Source organism: Anser cygnoides, chromosome 3, assembly GCF_040182565.1.
Source record: "Anser cygnoides isolate HZ-2024a breed goose chromosome 3, Taihu_goose_T2T_genome, whole genome shotgun sequence".
Taxonomy (NCBI): domain Eukaryota; kingdom Metazoa; phylum Chordata; class Aves; order Anseriformes; family Anatidae; genus Anser; species Anser cygnoides.
Window position 1 is genome coordinate 97,398,514 of NC_089875.1, and position 17,734 is coordinate 97,416,247.

The 17,734-nt window shown below is 38.6% G+C and overlaps 1 protein-coding gene across 10 annotated transcripts in view; it reads right to left on the bottom strand.

Annotated features, from left to right (window-relative positions):
• Window positions 1-17,734, bottom strand: part of MLIP (muscular LMNA interacting protein) — a 111,882-nt gene that overhangs the window by 14,282 nt on the left and 79,866 nt on the right. For 6 of the 10 annotated variants that reach the window (XM_066994792.1, XM_066994793.1, XM_066994791.1 and 3 more), the window contains 2 exons: window positions 14,951-15,076; window positions 8,339-8,527 (listed from right to left, as the gene is read on the bottom strand). In XM_066994792.1, the coding sequence (XP_066850893.1) occupies window positions 8,339-8,527; window positions 14,951-15,076 (315 nt within the window). Of the gene's footprint in view, window positions 1-8,338; window positions 8,528-9,321; window positions 14,846-14,950; window positions 15,077-17,734 lie in introns of all 10 variants that reach the window. The other 4 variants (XM_066994796.1, XM_066994795.1, XM_048078038.2 and 1 more) reach the window with 2 other exon arrangements.

Consider the following 17,734-nt stretch of genomic DNA (forward strand, 5'->3'; position numbering starts at 1 on the left):
TTTCTGAGTACAAGTGCATGAAATCTAGAGTAATAATAAATGGTATATGCCCACATCAGCAGAGCAAGAACTACCCTCAACTAAAGAGAGAGAAAATAAATAATGGAAACAGACAATTTATAATTATGATGTGTGTAGTTTCTCTGAAATGACACTATAAAATCAGTTTCAAAGATTCAGTCAGTTAAGCAACCGATTCTTTTGCAACTTTCATCTCTCTGTAAGGAAATATAAAGTAGAAATGGTGATTGTAACAAAGACTAATATTGTGCCTTCAGCCAGGTATGCAGTAGAGCATACTGATTAAATTGCAAATCATTACTATACACTACTGTATTTTTGCTTTTATTAACTCAAAGACTACCAAACTCTTTCCTGATAGGAGTAAGGATCTGTACAACAGGGACAACTACTGTAGACACTGTTCCCTGGCAGGTTCTCCAAGGACAGAGCCCTGGAGGGGCACCAGATCAAAGTGCAATGGAAAGATTTGCATCTGAATAACTAGAGGCTACAGGAACTGTAAGTCTTAGTGGTGGAGATTGCTTATCTCAGAGGTAAGTGAAGCTGGTAGGGAACTGGTGGAAACACACAGAGGCCCAGAATTGCATCAGTTTTCCTTGGGCTGCCCTTTCCCAGGCCAGGTTCAACTTCAACACTGTCAACAAACATTAAAATTTGTATTAAGATCATATTCTCCCTAACTATGAAAATGATAGCCACTGTTTACGTATGGGGAAAAAAAAAAAAAAGTATTATAACTTACAGTTTATTATATATGACCTCTTCATCAAAGTTCAAAACATTTTTTTCCAAAAATGAAAAAAAAAAAAAAAGACATAAAAGATACTAATGCCTTGAAGTTCATAGCATCTCTGAAACACAGGTAAAGATCATCTTCCTTATACCAAGCTGTAAGTACATACTTGGAATTTCACCAGAACTAATTTTATTATACTTTTTTTTAAACATAACTGGAAGTGGAGTTAATTAAGGCCATATTTCAGAGTACACATTATATCAATACCTGCAATAAAAGTTAAGTGAATTCTAATTGCACCAATTTTTCCTTTAAAATGTAAAGTTTCCAAAGGTTCATCAGCTTTCAATGTTTTTACTTTTTCTCAATGCCTCAAAAGAGTTATTTACAATCTGAAAAAGCAGCAGGAAATTCTCTAGAAACATCTGTGTTCAGTGAGGTCTAAAATACAATTTTCTCCATAGCTCTGAATGTTTTGGAGTAGGTTCCATTTATTATGTGTTTGTTTGTTTTGTTTGTTTGTTTTTCCTTTTGTGTCTGTGTTTGAATCCACATGCTTTTGACTGGTTTTCACTGTCTTTGATTAAAAGTATATAATTATCATTTGTTTACCCATCCAATCTTGTTTGATATTTTTCACACAAATTTACTTCTGTTCTTTTTATATTCTTGTCTTTTGTTTTTATTACTATCTTACAAGAAAAGACATGGCCCCATGTTGCAGCTCCCATTTGCCAGACTATTTATAAAGATTATTTTTAACATTCTCATTTTCACTGGTTTCAAATTTCTATGGATATGGAATTGTATCCAGTCCAAAATTCAACCATCGGACACGTTCTTAGCATCACGAGCAGCCTCCAGTCTATGGCAAGTTTGTCCCCATCACCACAGGATGTGTCATAGAATTAATTCCTTTCACAAACCAACATTAGAAGCAGATATTAGGAGTGATGTGCTATTTGGGCTGTTGTGTTTCCTTTTCTTGTTGTCCTAAAATGTATTAATCTGAAGATACAGAAGGCTAAGATAAAGATTTCTCAGAAATTAGTTGCTAGCTAGGGCAAGACTTTCTCTTATATTTGACATTGTTGTATGTGTTAAAAATGTCTTCCTGAAATCTACTTTGCAGAAAACTACACACAATCATCCTAGAATGCCAGACATATGTCCGAACTCAAGTTTTAAATTATGTAGAAACTTCTTGGAATGAAGACAAAGTATTATAAAGCACTTCTTGGTATTTGAGCATGCTTTCGGCTAATCCAGCAGAGGCTGTCTGTGTAAATGTAAAGGCAGAAAGAAAAAGAATCAGCTGTGTATTCCAAGAGGAAGTCTGTACACTTCTAGGCACAGTGTTCCCTGTGCAAATTTTGATTTTGAAGTATGGTCAGGGTCTTCTGGGGTTTGATCCTACTGTGTTCATGAAAACAATGCTTTTTGTGTGTGTTTTCTAAGTGAACAGAATTACACTGAAGAAATACCAGGCTTCTACCATTAACAGCTTCTCCTAGTGGAAATAAAGACAGACAGGCTTTTTTTTATGCGTTACATGCAGTAGTTGATCCTTTTATTTATATATTTATTTATTAATTATTATTTTTTCCCTTTGGGAGAGCTGTATCTGCATGAGTGGGTAGCAGAGCTCTTTCCAGGTGGTGCAAGACTAAGACATCTCCACATTAAGTGCATGCTGCTGTGGCTCCTGTTGAGTTTAAATTACCTCCCTGTTCTGTTGCTAATCTGATGGCTTCAAAGAAAGCAATTGATTACCAAGTTAAGATACTGCTAAAGTGCTTTAGTCTAAATGCTTTTCTTTGAAGATGTGCTGAGCAAGAACTCTAGAGGCATTTTCTGCAGGCATTATCAAACTAAGTCCAAAGTAATAGAAATGTCACCTAAGCATGATATGATTAAAATGGCTCACTAAGCCCAAGGAATGCAATAAGAGAATATACAAAGGAGAGACAGCAATATTAAACATTAATACTTTCCCAACTAGGACATCCAATTTGTAGCAGAGCAATAATTAACTGGCTTGTTTGCTTCTGATTTTCTTCTCCTATACTAAAGCAATTGTTCTCAGCACAGATAGTGGAAGGATGATCAACCACAACATACTTAACACAAGTACAGATGTGGAAATCCAGCATTTACATATCAAAGTTCAAAAGAGAGAAAGAAACTCACTTCTGGAAATAAAAGCAGCTGGGATGATGTCTGGGAGAAAAGTGCTTTTCCATGGCAACCCTGAAAGGCTGCTGCATTCACAGAATGTCAATTCCCACTATGCAACTATTAATCAAATACAAACTCCAGTGAGTAAGAGATTGGATGGTGAGGTAAACAGCGATTTCATTAAAAAAAAAAAAAAAAAAGATTCCCTTTAAATATTCTGCTTACATGTGAGCCTACAGACCTGAAAATGATTATGAAAGGCTACCTTTCCAACATGACAATACTCAGTGATTTCAAGAAAACTCCATTTAGGCCCAGGAAAAGCAATGAAATTGACTTGAGCCCAGACTCGTATATTAAAGAAAACTGGTCCTCTGCAAGACTGGTCCTGTGACCTCTTCTCATGTGTCTGATTAGGTACAAAAATGGCCATTTTTTAACATTTCCCATACCTCTTTCAAAAACATCTTCCTTCCAACCCATTTTCAAGACTGTGCCGCTAAATATTTAAACAACGGGGAGACTTTTGGAGGGACATACGTGAATTGTGTTCTCTTCCCTTGATGACAGAAACAGAAAAGGGAGTTTGAAAGTCAAGAGGGACCAAGAGGCAGTCTCCAGTTATGAGAACTGCACACCACAGACCCCATCCCCATCCCTGCCTTTTCACTAGGACAGTTCATTGCCTTCTACTTCAAAATGACTACCAGTTTCCCAAAATCTAATGCTCTCTGCCCTGACAGATATTTATGGCAGTAGTGCCTTCATGTTCTTCTGATCTTCTGCAGCTGACCTGATGGCTAGAAAAAAACAAACGTCTCCTTTCCCTTAACAGAGTAGATGACTCAGGTAGAGCCTGCAGGAGAAGGGACTGGGACTGATCCCCTTCAAAGGATCAACAATGGGAATTGACACCTGGAAAATGGAAGCTCATGTTCATCAGGCCACATGCTGTCCTGATTTCTTGCAGCCCCTCTGCCTAGATGATGCCCAGATTATCTGATTATGGTGAGACTTCTCAAGATCAGAGACAATCAGAATCCCTTGGCATGCATGTATGTGCATGTATGTGCAGTGACATGCATGTATGTGCAGTGGGGTCCCTCCCTGGGGTCCACCTCAGGGAGGCAATGTCAGTGGCAGAGGCCTATTTTCCTTCTCAGGAGGAGACTCCACTTCGTCTCAGGACCCCCAGGGAGTACCGAGGGACTTGTGCCAGCAGCTGAGCTCTGCCACCCAACACAGTCCTCTGTTTAAGGCTTGGGGACTGCCAGAGGAATCAAATTTTGAAATCAGCCATGGGTCTTAATGGCTCAGGCTCTCTGTCACTACAAGAGTTGCAGTCTCATCCACCTTTCGGAGCTATTTTATTCCAATGAAAGAGAAAATGAACTTTTAATATATAAAGATCAACTCATATAAATATTTTATTCCAGAAGATACCAGAGCAGGACTCCTGTTTGCTTTAACTGGTCTGTTAAGTAAGAGAAAAAGACACAGTCACCCACAGTCCATCATAACAGTATGTCCAGTGACAACTGTATCAAAGCTGTCACTTTTCAAGACCAAGGAGTGTAGAAATCCTGTCAGAGCTATCTTTCAGCTTAATCTGTGTAATTCCATCAGCTACAAAGATTCAGGCACCTGGTCGGGCTTCAAACAAAAACAGCTCGGTGCTGGGTCTAATCTGCCTGAACAACAGCACCGTACCCTTTTGGTACAGCATTTCAGATAGTCAGCTGCCATTTTTTTACACCCTGAGCCAACAAACGAAATGATACTGATTATAGGAGCTCACCATATCTACCTTCCCCAATACAAGTAGCAGAAGGTGATCATTCTGTTATGTTGTTGCTGTTTTGTTTAGTTTTTTTTGCTTTGTTTTGTTTAAATAAAAAAAAAATCTGAGCAAATGTTTGTATACAGTAATTTTAAAGTGAAAGTGCAGATGGAAATTATCAAGTCTACTCACCCTCACATCCTGTCCATTGTCAATAGTATATTTACAACGTATTTTAAATGAACAAAAGAATTCATGGCAGTGGACTTTGCCCTCTAGTGGAAGATGAAGCAAAATACAACACATAGCTAGCAATGCAACTTCCTTCTTAATATTCTCTTGGACGGTTCATTGAGATAAAACTTTAATTATGTTTACACACAGAAATAAGACGTGTATATACATCTGGACACAGAGCATGTTTTTACTGGATGGCTGGAGTATCATACAATCACAGAATATGCTGAGTTGGATGTGACCCACAAGGATCATCGAGTCCAAGTCATGGCAAGTCATGGCTCATATTATCTCTTAACCCAAAGGACAATGACTAGAGAGGGGGAACCCTAAGAAATCTGCAGATACAACAGTCCAGGTTTAGTAGAGAATAAAAAGAAATTTCTTAAATATTTATGCCTTTTACACAAGAGGTCTAATAAGTTTAAGTTTCAATAGCTGATACTTTGTCTACTGTGCTAAGTTTTCTATTACTTAACTATTTGTAACAAGCTAAACTTTTTTTTCTTTTTTTTTTTTTTAATGAATAGCTCAGACTTGTTGTGTGGTGCAGGAGACAGGGTCACTGCATGTTTTTTATCTACATATATTGACTCATGTTAAAAATCAATCGTGAATAACACCAAAATCAAACTTCCTTTGATCACCAAGGAACATTAACGCTGTAGACCAAAACAGAACCATTAAAAATAATTTTAAATGGTGAATATTTCCTGCTTGTGTAAATAAAACTCTGTTTCTATTAAACAAGTCCAATATTAAAATCTGATTATTCTGTTTCCTAAACCATTGGGCCACACCCACCTGGAGGGTGACATTAATTTAGAAATACAATGCATTTTACTGCAGCTATTTACTAGCATGTTTTTTTTCACTAATAATGGTTAACTTTATAGGTTCCCATGGGTTTTCACTAAATCTTAAAGGACTGGAACAAAGACTAGCTCCTTTAGCTGAATTAAGGGATGCCCATGGAGAACAACAACTATTATCATTTTACATGTTCTTGATAAAAGCTAGGAACCTAATTCACTTACATAAGAGGGATGATGATTGGAAGTCAATCAGAAGCCCAAATATATGAACTTTTTTGCATGAATCCTCACAGCAAATCAGTATTAGGGCCTCATCTAAAACACAGAACTCCTAATTAGCTTGCCAATAACATAACCATTCAAAATGCCACTGCTACAAAAAAAAAAAAAAAAAAGTTGAATTAAAGGATCATCTGAGCTTTTCTTTAATAGAATATAACACTCAGTGAATTATGGGCTATGGATGATGCTGCTCAACCCTGGAAAGTTGCAGACTTAAAGAGAGCCAAGAGCCAAGTCCAACATGAAAATAAGAATATATAAATATATTTATTAATATAAAATAAAATAAGAGCCGTTTACAGATGTATGAAGCTTACAGAAAAATTCTTTGATGTACCTCTGCTAACAGTAAAAAATGATCCAAGTAAAGGAGACAATTTATGATGTATGAAGAATGGGAGAAATCAAAGAGATGATGTAACTCTTGGATTTATATTGTACAGGAAGAACCTGTTGACATCAAAGAGGAGTGCCTACATTTATCAGTTAGAAAAACTCACAAAGGTTGCTTGGAATGACAAAAGTTAGTTGAGATAAAACTTGCAGATGAATAGGCCTTGTAATAATCCCTGTATAGGTAGAGCGCAAATACACAGGCTGGGCTGTCCTATGACCTCTGCATTCAATGGAAGAGTTTGGGGTGCACAGTGCTATGAGAACTCAGAAACAGCAAAAATTTCTGTATTTAATAAGTTATTCAGCAAGAATATCCCTGTTTGATAAAACTACTAACTTGAAATTAACAACAAAAAAATGCAGTCTTTGTAGTCTTCAGACAACTTCTCCCTGATTTATTCACCTTCCTATATAGATCTAAAACACTGAGTTTCTAGCACTGTTTTCATTATCAACAGCTAACACCCATTTTCGTTATAAAAATTGGCTTCATCAGTCTCATAAACTGTTTGGTTGTTCATGTAAATGGCCTGCAACGAACCAGGACAGTTATTGAAAAATATTTTATCATAAAATCATTACTGCCTAAATAAACATGTCAGCCCAGTTTAGTAAAAATTAAAATAGAGAACAAAACCCAGCCTAGCAGATGTGAAAAGGTGGTTTTTCCCAAGATGATTCAAAGACAGAATGGAAGGGTGATGGTTTTTTTAATTACTATTGTTATTTTGTGTCCAACCCAATACATGAGTAAAATGGTAAATTTTACTATAACTCCCACAGGGCAGTAGGAGATAACATGGGACACTCTTTATGTTGTCTATTAACCCAAATTCTGTTTATAATCAATGGGGATAGAAAGACATTTTCAGGTGCTTCCTTCAGACTCTAACTATTGACCAACACATGTTTCCTGTGGAGCTGCTACTTCTCTCCGTAGCTGTCTCAGCTCCAAGTGGGCCTGAAACTAGTCATGTGGATTTAACCCTTGTGTTCCCCTGCTGAGGAAACCTTGATGTAGCCTAAAGAAACAACACTTAATGCCTGTGTTTTAAACTCTTGTACTCCAAGTGAAGTGCACCATACATTTCAGAGTGGAATTATCTCTGCCAGAATGAAGGACTGAGTGTTTGCAGCCATATTCTCTGCTGGAAAAATAGGATATAGACAGGATGTATCTGAGTGGTCCAAACAGTATGTCTTCTCTGGGCTTCCACATCTGGTGCTTTTCTAACACTAGACTGGGGCTTTCTTGAGATATTATAAGGACCTCATTCCAACAGCTCTTTGAAAAGACCTCAGTTAAGATGTAGGGCCCAGTATTTGGCCTTGTAAAGCTTATTAGCCAGCCCTGTCACCCACACACCTTGGTCTACTGACATTTTGTCTAATTCCTTCATCGCTGTTTCAGAGAAGATGGAAATGTCAGTAACGGCGTGATTCCTGTTGCATTGGCAAGAGACAACTGCTTGTCAGAATGATAGAAAAAGCTGCTGGAAAAAGTTCATATTTCTCTCAAGTTAGTCTTCTTTCCCTCAGTCCCCAAGAATACAGATCATTACTTTGGTATGGGTAAATGTTAAAGGACTTGAGCATGAGGAATGACATAGATTATTTCTCCTTCAGAGAAACATTGTAAATGAAGAGTGGAAGAGCTCTGTCCTAGCTGGTCTCGAGGAAGCAAACCCCAGCAAAAGTTCATTGAGGGAAGGAAAAGCAGTACTCCAGGGACTCCAGTGTCTCCAGGGACTGGAGACATGGGCTCTTCTGACAAGCATCTCCCAGACCACCCACTGGCACTGAATTCTAATGGCTCAGCTAGATTCTGCCTAGATTTAAAGGGATAAAAGGCTGGCAATACTCTTGAGTCACACCACACTTGACGCTCACCTTATTGTACAAAGAGTTGTGACAGTAAGGGCTATAAGGATTCTCATGAACATCACACATGATGGAGGACAAGTGGCTAAAAGGTCCAGGGTTTAAACAGTCAGCAAGGGAAACCCGCAGAGGATGCAAAGGGGACTTATTTGGAGGGATCGGTTTAGTAGGATACAGAGGATGTAGGAGAACAGTCTCCTATATAGGAAAAAAAAAAACAAAAACAAAAAAAACTTAGATCAAAGGATGCAGAAACTTAGATCAAAGGATGCAAAAAAAGAAGCTTTGGACAGAAAGCAAAGTTCTTATCTTAGACCCTGTTTACATTTCTTATGGTTTGATAATTAACTCGGAAAGATAATGTACCTTCATGTCAATAAAATGGCTCTACGCTAAGCACTTCTATTGGCATGTCCATGACAACCAATACTTACAGACACACACACACACACACGTAAAACTGCTGCAGATATCCCATTAAAGTTGTTATGCTTATAATGGGGCCCAGCACATTGCCCTCCTGCAGTTAATTAATGTTAGGGTGACAGAAAAGGAAAGCCCAGAAAGATCTTGTGTTAAAATACAATGGACATGCTCTGGGGAGGTTTTCTGAGAGTATGTATTGGAAGTAAAACCAGCCTGAAAACAAATACAAATGATGCAAAAGACCACTTGTATTATCTATATACTAACAGGAACACTTCAGGCTTTTTGACAAGTTTTTAACAAGCCTTTCCAGACATTCAAAAGTTAATCTTGAGAAGGTGCTCACACAATGACGTTCACTACTGAAAGCTGTCAGCAATAGTGGTTTTGAAAAAAATAAAAATAAAAAATTATGTGCACTTTGCATGTAAAGCAGATAAAAACATTTTAAACAACTGATTCTTAAAAGATTTGGGATAGATGCAGGAAGGTTACTCAGATTTTGGCACCAGTCTCATGCTTAGGTTTTGTCAAGGTCATTGACACAATATATCCTGAAGTCTCACCCATTTGGCTGGCGGAGTCTTGACCAGACTGTTCTGTAATTGTGCCTTTGAACTCCGGATCCAGAAAATTTGTGACAACACAATTAGCTCCAGCAGAAGCTAATATATTGCCCAAAGAAAAGAGTGAGCATGAGCAAACGATGGATCAGAGGCCTGGCAGCAATGAGAGTGGTTGGAGGTGGCCAGAAAACCATCACTCAGCATCGACCTTGCTTCCTGGTGCTCCTCTTCAGCATCACCATCTCTACTTCTGTTGACGATGTTTGGCAAACTGGCCTCACAGCTTCATGACAAATATAACTAATAACTCTTTAGTGCGATCTTGCTCTTCTGTTGCCCAAAGTGCTTTATTTTTTCTTTTATATATTTTTTCTTTTTTCTTTTGAACAAATTGAAGCTTACTTGCAAAATTCCTGAAACATTACTACGATGTATCAGGCAAGAGGAAAAATATGATAAAAATATTTCTCATTGTAGGGAAATTACCTCCTCCAGTAAGGGCACCTAAATATGTGACTAATTTAATTATGTCAGTTTGAAACCACAGCAATATTAAGCTCTGTCTATAACAAGTGTTTGACTTTGACATATCTACTGAATAGCACACACTACTAGTTACATATTTTCCTTACGAGAAAAAAAAAAAAAGAAAGAAAAGAAAAGGAAAAAAATAGTCAATATAAGGTCATATGAGGAACTAAAACAAAACAAAAAGGACTTTTACTGGCTCACTACAGTCATTCTATATACAGCATAACTAATACAGATAAAAAGAGCTAGCCATGAACTGTTACCCTACAACCTTTCCAGATGATCTTTACCTTTATAGAAATCCCTTTTTGTCTCTTGGTTTCGAAAAATAATGGCACATCATTTCAATATTTTTAACATGAAAGTTCATTCAAAGTAAAACTATGTATTATTTTATCACTTTGCACAGTATCAGTCAACATATGTAGAGCAATAGGAAATGAAGATTAATAATGAAAAGAAATATATATTACTATGGATTATCTGCATGAAAACAGCTGTCTGCTAAAGCAAAAATTATTTTTGTTGAACAAGAAATGCCTTTTTTTCCACGTGAGAAGGTTTATCAATGAAGTGAAAAATAAACAAGCTATTCTCTGTCATGCAAAAAAAAATGTTCAACAGAGGGAGGTGAAGCTGAAGGTCAGTAGTTATGGCTGACTGCATCGTTTTGTCGCAAACCCAATGTCACACACATGGCTACTAGTGCTCAGTGTCGCACTGGCAGGCTGGCAGGGAGGGGGAGTACTGTGGAGGTCTAAGAAAAATCACAAGAGAGACGTCAATAAATCTGACACTGTCTGGAACCTCATCTAACCTGTGTCAACGACGGTATTAGAATGAAAAGGAAAGAAAATGCAGATAGAGGGAACTGTCTACAGGCTGAACAACCCCAACTCCCTCAGCCTGTCCTCATTTGAGAGGTGCTCCAGCCCTCTGATCATCCTAGTGGCCCTCCTCTGGACTCTCTCCAATATATCCATGCCCTTCTTGTGCTGGGAGCCCCTGAGCTGAACACAGAACTCCAGGTGGAGTCTTACAAGAGCACCTCCCTCACCCTGCTGGCCACACTTCATTTGATGCAGCCCAAGATACGGTTGGTTTTCTGGGCTGCAAGCGCACATTGTCGGGTGTCCTCATAAGCTAACAAACCTGTGGTTGGAGATAAACACTGCAATTTTCAAGCAGTTGTGTTGGCACTGAGCCCAGTTTCACAGGCAGTGCAGCAGCCCTGTCACTAAAAACCATCAGGAGAGCTTTAGAGACGCTGAAAGTTTATGAACATTCTCCTGTGGGCACCAAATTCTTCTCCACTCATAAGGAACTTACATCAGCACCATAAACCTGCTCTAAGAGGCAAGAGCTGAAATCATGACTGTATGCTGTGATGTTCAGCACTGTAGTGTTTTCCCCAGATTTGGCTATCATTGTATTATTATTATATTAGACCACCTCTAAAATCGTATAACCTTTTGTCACACAAACAAAATCAGTTTCTGTTAAGTTAGTGAATCCATCTGAATAAAAGCCTAAGTTGTAATTTTTTCACAACAAAGATGTCTTAATATTTATTTACATATATTTCTTCATGTCCAAAGAAGGGCAACAAAGCTTGTGAAGGGTCTACAGAGCAAGTCTTACAAGGAGTGGCTGAGGGAACTGTGGTTGTTTAACCTGGAGAAAAGGAGTCTCAGGGGAGATGTTATCACACTCTACAATTGCCTTAAAGGAAGTTGTAGTGAGGTGGGGCTAGGGCTCTTCTCCCAAGCAACAAGTGATAAGATGAGGAGAAATGGCTTCAAGTTGTGCCAGGGGAGGTTTAGGTTGAATATTAGGAAAAATTTCTTGTTGTGCAGCATTGGAACAAGCTGCCCAGGGAAGTGGTTGAGTCACCATTCCTGGAGGTCTTCAAGAAACCTGTAGATGTTAAACTTAGTAGTACGGTTTAGTGGTGAACTTGTCAGTGCTTGACTAAAGGTTGGACTTGATGGTCTTAGAGGTCTTTTTCAACCTGAATGATTCTATGATTCTATGATATATAAATATATAAAATAATTTTGACTTGAACAACCACATGTATTCGTTTATCACATTTATTCATTTATCACATCCTCAGTCCTTCAGTAATATATTCCTTAAGTAATTTATACCATACACACTTAGCAATTCAAGATCTGCAAAATATCATATATAGATAATATTGGTTTCCATAAATATGTACGATAGCTCTGAAAAGTTGCAGACCTAGGACTTTACAGGTCTGCTTTCAAGTCAGGTTAGCCATGCCTGGATACCTGGTGTCCAAAAACCATTTCCCAAAATGACATAAGTTGATTGGTCTCCAAGATTATCTTCAAATGTCAGAAAGCATCTGAGTAGAGCAATAACACCAGATCTGTCTTTGTCTAAAGATACAAAGTTTGGTGATTGTGTCATTCTTTCATCAGTGAAAATACAGTCTGCAGAATCAGTGCCCAGCCCTGATGAAGGGAGATCTGAACTGATTGTTTTTGCAGCAGCCCGCTGCTGAGATGTCCTAGGCCAGAAGTTCTCTAGCAGAACTGGTCCTCTCTCCTTCTCTCTCACCCCAGATGAATGGCACAGTGCTTTTGGCATCAGAAGGCTTTCAGTAAGTTCCAGCATGAGAATCTCACTGTGAACTCACCTGTCATCTCTGATGTCAAATATTCACTGCCAACCTCAAAAGCTCAGAGACAAATTGTAAATGTTTAATTTTTTTTCTTCTGCTTTTATAATAAGCAAAAATGGCATGAAAATCTCTGAGTGCGAAGAAGAGGTTTACAGCCTAAAAAGAATTAAATTATTTCCTAGCCCTGACCTCTCCTCCTTCTCTGTCCAGGCACATTATTCCCAAATGACACATTTCTAATTGTTATTTAACTGAAGCAGCTGAGGTGTGACTTCTAGGTGCATTCATTAATTCATGGACTTGTTAACATATGTGGATGGAAAGCAAAAATTTAAAACAAGCAAAAGTGTTCAAGACTGTGGCCATCCCCTAAGAGTGAATAGTGGGTAAAGGTCCATGAAATGGCTGAGCCAGGCTGACCGCTCTCTGCTCCCAAGAGGGGTGGCCTTGTTCCCAAGCCTCCCTCGTCCTTCCTGAGCTTGGAAGGACACTTTCCCAAGCTAGCTCGCTTGTTCATATAACCGGTCAGAAAAATTTCTCAACCCCTTCACCAACCATGCCAAGAGAAAACACTCTTTGGTTTGGGTTGGTTTTTGTTTTGTTTTGTTTTGTTTTTTGTTTGTTTGTTTGCTGTGTTAGTTTACTACCATGTTACAGTGATGACTTAGAATCATAGAATTATTTAGGTTGGAAAAGACCTCTACAATCATCAGGTCCAACCATTAACCTGGCACTGACAAGTCCACCTAAATTTAGCTCCTAAGGACACAGACCAGTCAAAGTGAGGGATTTGAGAAGAAGGAAACCTTTCTGTCAGGAGCATGGAGGGAGCTGGAGGAGCAGATTTGCCTCTCTGAAGGGCAGTGAGCTGTCAGGGGGCTTGTCCCATCTGGGGAGACTTACTTCTCTGCAAATATTAGGACTTGTGCCTTTAGGTCTTGACATGTAAATAAGATATTTGTATGGTTGGAATCAAAATAAGTTGATGAGATTCAATGTTTAAAAAAAAAAGTTTTTTTTTAATTATAGTGCAGTTATTAAAAACCTTGCTACTTACATTACTTGGTATTTAAAGAGTAACTAGAAATCTTTTGGCATTATGTACAAAGATCTTCAGCACTCCAAATGAGCTCTTACCACAAAGCCACCACAAGTGCAAATATTACTACAAACGAACCTTAAATGTTGAGTGTTTTATCTCCCACTGAAAACTTATTCTGGCTGCAAACACAACCTGTAGTTAAAAGTGTGATTTTATATCTTACAGAAGCTCTACATTCTATAGAAACTTATAGAAGAGGAAACATTCTGATTCCACTCATATATGTTGCTGAAACCCACTGATGCTACAGATTAATCTTCCCCTGTTTATAATGCTGGAGTACTCCTACGAAATGTCAGGATTGTCCTACAGCAAGTCAGTTATGAGGAGGAATAGAAAGAACTAAAATGAAAATCTTTAAAAAATTCAGTAACAAAATGAGAAAAAGAGGGCTGCCATTGCTAAATTCTCTCTCTCAGGTGACTGGAGAGGCATAGAAGTAAGAAAAATTCAATAAGTAAGGTATTTTATTCACATTGTGTCTGGAAAGAAGACTATTGGTTTCATTTTACTACTTTCCAGATAGAAAATTCAGAGCATACTGGATAGTTTAATAATAAGCTCCTACACAGACATTCAAATTATATTTGTGTTAAGGTTTAATTCACAATAATGCACACAAACACCAGTGCAGAAGAAAAGGCCAACAGAACCATTTATTTGTGGTTACTCAGAGGTAATGCCTCATAGAAGTATGTAAAGTTCAAGATGCATTTTTGCAAAGGGATCTTATGGCTTTATGCAGAGGTTGTGGGAGAAGAAAACACTTCTGCTGACCCATGGGCTGGCCCGTTAATGCCCGCTCATGTGCAGTTCCCAAAGCTGTGGAGAGACCTGAATACAGACCTGGGGGACCTGCACATTGAAGAATTATATGGGAAGTCACTGGAGCTCCTCAGTAGTCTCCCTTGGGGAGAAAAGAGTGAACCTTGCTCAGTCCTTGCTGACCTCAGTTAACTTTGGAGAGGATTCAGGTCTAGACCCCAAATGAAACAAGCACTTTCTTATAGATCCAATCCAGACACCTACTTTACAGGCTTGCACAGAATTTCTGCTTTATTTTGTTCAGCCTTCCCTATGGATATCATTAAAAGGCACCCTCCTCAACTTCTGTTTTCTTAGATCACTAAAAAGATGTCCCTGTTGAAAGCCTAGATGCCCCTTTCCAGCCTGGAGATATTCATCCAGGAGCCAGGCACCTTTCAGTGAAGCATCTGCTGTGTATTTTCTTCACAATTAACCTTGAAAAATGAGAGACCGGGATGAAACAAGGATCTGAGTCCATTCCATCATGTTTGCAGAAAACAGCTAAGACTACAAAATCCTTCAGAGTGAGAATTACTTACCTGCTCAATATCTTGATCACTGATTTCCTCAAGGTACCTTTTAAAAGGGTTGGGTTGATAGGGCTCCTCCTTTTGCTGTGCACTCTTCGCTTTCACCAGCACAGGACGAATGACACCGGGTTTTGTCTTGACAAAGGGATGGAAAAAAATAATAAAATAAAATACTTTATATTTTATGGAATATTTGTTATACAAGTTAATTCCACTGAGGCTGTACTGACTAGTATGTACTAGTATGTACTAGTATGCACTGACAAGTCTGTACTGACTAGATTTTTTAAAAATTTTATTAATAACATATTTCATCACCAGAATTATTCAGGTTTCATACTACCTGTCCTACTTTAAATACAGACCACGGACAAAAATGGCAAAAGTTGCTTTTATGCACAGAACCTCATCACTGACATCTGGTTGTCACTGCCACAAAAATAGATGCTGGGCTGTCAAACTATTGTCTGTAGTTTTTGCTGGCTGTTTTGGCTAGTTGTGCAGCTGCATCTTGATAAGTTCATCAAGTCACAGTTTATGCACAGCCACACACCTGCTTTCACGCTGCAAATTCCTATCTGGGCTCTTCAAAATGGTAACTGCAAAGCAAGGAAGTGTAATGTGTGATGATGTTAACATACACTCAGGTAGCAATATTTCAGGGGAAAGTATTTCTGGGGGAAAATACCAGTGATTGTACACTGCATTTTCACAGTATCTTTAAGAGTTCACTTGGAAAGGTACAAGCTAAGAGAATTTAATCAGTATGGATGTGTGACACACCTCATTTCAGACAAATCTGATTATTTAGTCAAGAAAAGAATTCTTGGTTAACCATTCTAGGTTAGCTAACCAAAAAACTGACAATTAACTTGTCAATTTAGTATATCTGTGATTTACAGAATTCTTAAAGTCTGACGTGATGGATTATGGCATAACCAGAGGCTAGGGAATAATTTTAAAATAGAACTTATTCAGTAAGCAAAGAAAAGGAGAAAAAATATGCATTCTCTCTGGTATTTGGTACATACTGAAGTACTGTGAGGCTCTGTAATTGAATTTAAACTTCCAAATAACTCAATTATATTCTTCTCTGCTATGACTACTTCATAGAAAACAGGGACTGGCACTACTGATGTAGATAACAGGACTGCTGCTGAGCTTCTTCTGTAGTTGCAGCCCAGAAAGGCTGCTTGCCCAGCTGGGACTGAGATATAGGCATTGTTGCAGCCCCCCATCCTCAGCACCCAGCAATATATAAAGATGCAGAGAAGAAGCTTTAGTCACTATTAGATTTATTTATGAGATTAGCCAGTGTACATTTAGTAACACCTTGCTGCCTGTTTTCAAGGGCAATACACCTAAGCAGCATGTCTGGGAAAAAAAAGAGATGCCTACAGAACAATTTAGGCATAGGACAAATGAGCTTACACACATCACATCTCAGTTTATACAAAGGGAGTGGGACAAAAAATGACCTTATTCAGCATTAAGCAACCCAGCCATATATTCCTGCCTCATCGCTTAAGCTGGCAGTAGGGCTTATGCACAGCCATCTGGATGGAAACCTTTTTCTTTGCTAGCTGGGTGTTTGGTTGGATCAGCTCTCTGCTCCGGCCACAGTCCAGCACTATTTTCTCACCAGAGCTACACAATAAGCCACTGGAAGAAAAAGCAGCCTGGGAAGAGCTAGAGAAAGGTGACTCCTTGCTGTGCTGGTGTGAATGTTATTAGCACAAGCCCAGCAGCAGAAGTGAACCTGAAAATATAGTGGAAAATGTAAAGCTGATGCAACTGAAGTGTTTTGAAAAGAGCTATGAAATTAAGCTTAAAACGAGGCAGCTGATATTCCTGGGTGTATCATGCAAACTGAGGTATGGATAACCTTGAAATAAAATCTGCAGGCATCCAGAAAGAATAGAGCAAGAGGGGTGACCATGGGAGACAGAGGGTGCAAGAGACAGGGAATGTCCCCACATCTTGTGCTTATGCCCCTACCCTGGGAAAGAAATGCAGAGCAGTGCTAGAGGCTGAGCGGGAGAAGACAGAGGCAGGGAAGAACACAATGTCTGGGAACAGTGAGGCCCAGGCAGAAAATAAGCTTCCCTTAGTTTTGCATTATGTCACCTCCCTCCTTACCACAGTTTGGAGCCCTTTCAAATCATCAAATACAAAGAAACGTATTTGACTGAAAACAAAAAATAAGCCATGAGGTGACATTAGTTTGTTGTTTTTGTTTGTTTGTTTGTTTGTTTATTTTTTAAACAATCCTTTATGGTCAGGAGATCAGTTCTGATCTCCTTGACAGAAATTGTCCAAACTCAGCACCCAACTCAAAACACGGCTACTATCATCTTCCTAGCCTGGGGCTCTGATGTAAACAATCAAACCCTCTGAACCCTTTTCTGGCTTAAGGTTTTCCATTGTATCAGGGTTCTGGTTCCATGCCTCATTCCTCAAAAGTAAGAGAGGAGTACTTAAAATCCTCTCTAGTATGAACTGGAGAAAATGTCTTATCAACAACTTATGAACATTAAGATCATGACTATTTCTTTGTAGGATTCGCAATAAACTCCATTTGATATTTGTCCTCTCCAAGATTTCTGAGAAGAGTTTGCAAAAGTGGAAGACTCCTGGGTTTCAATGCAAAAGTAAACAAATATAAATTGGAAGCAACGGTTGTTACCAAGTCATCATTATGCAGACTTGTGGCCTTCTAGCACTCCTCCGTATCATGTAACCATGCAATTAAAAGCCCACCGAGGTACCTGCAATCATCAAGGACAAGCTACT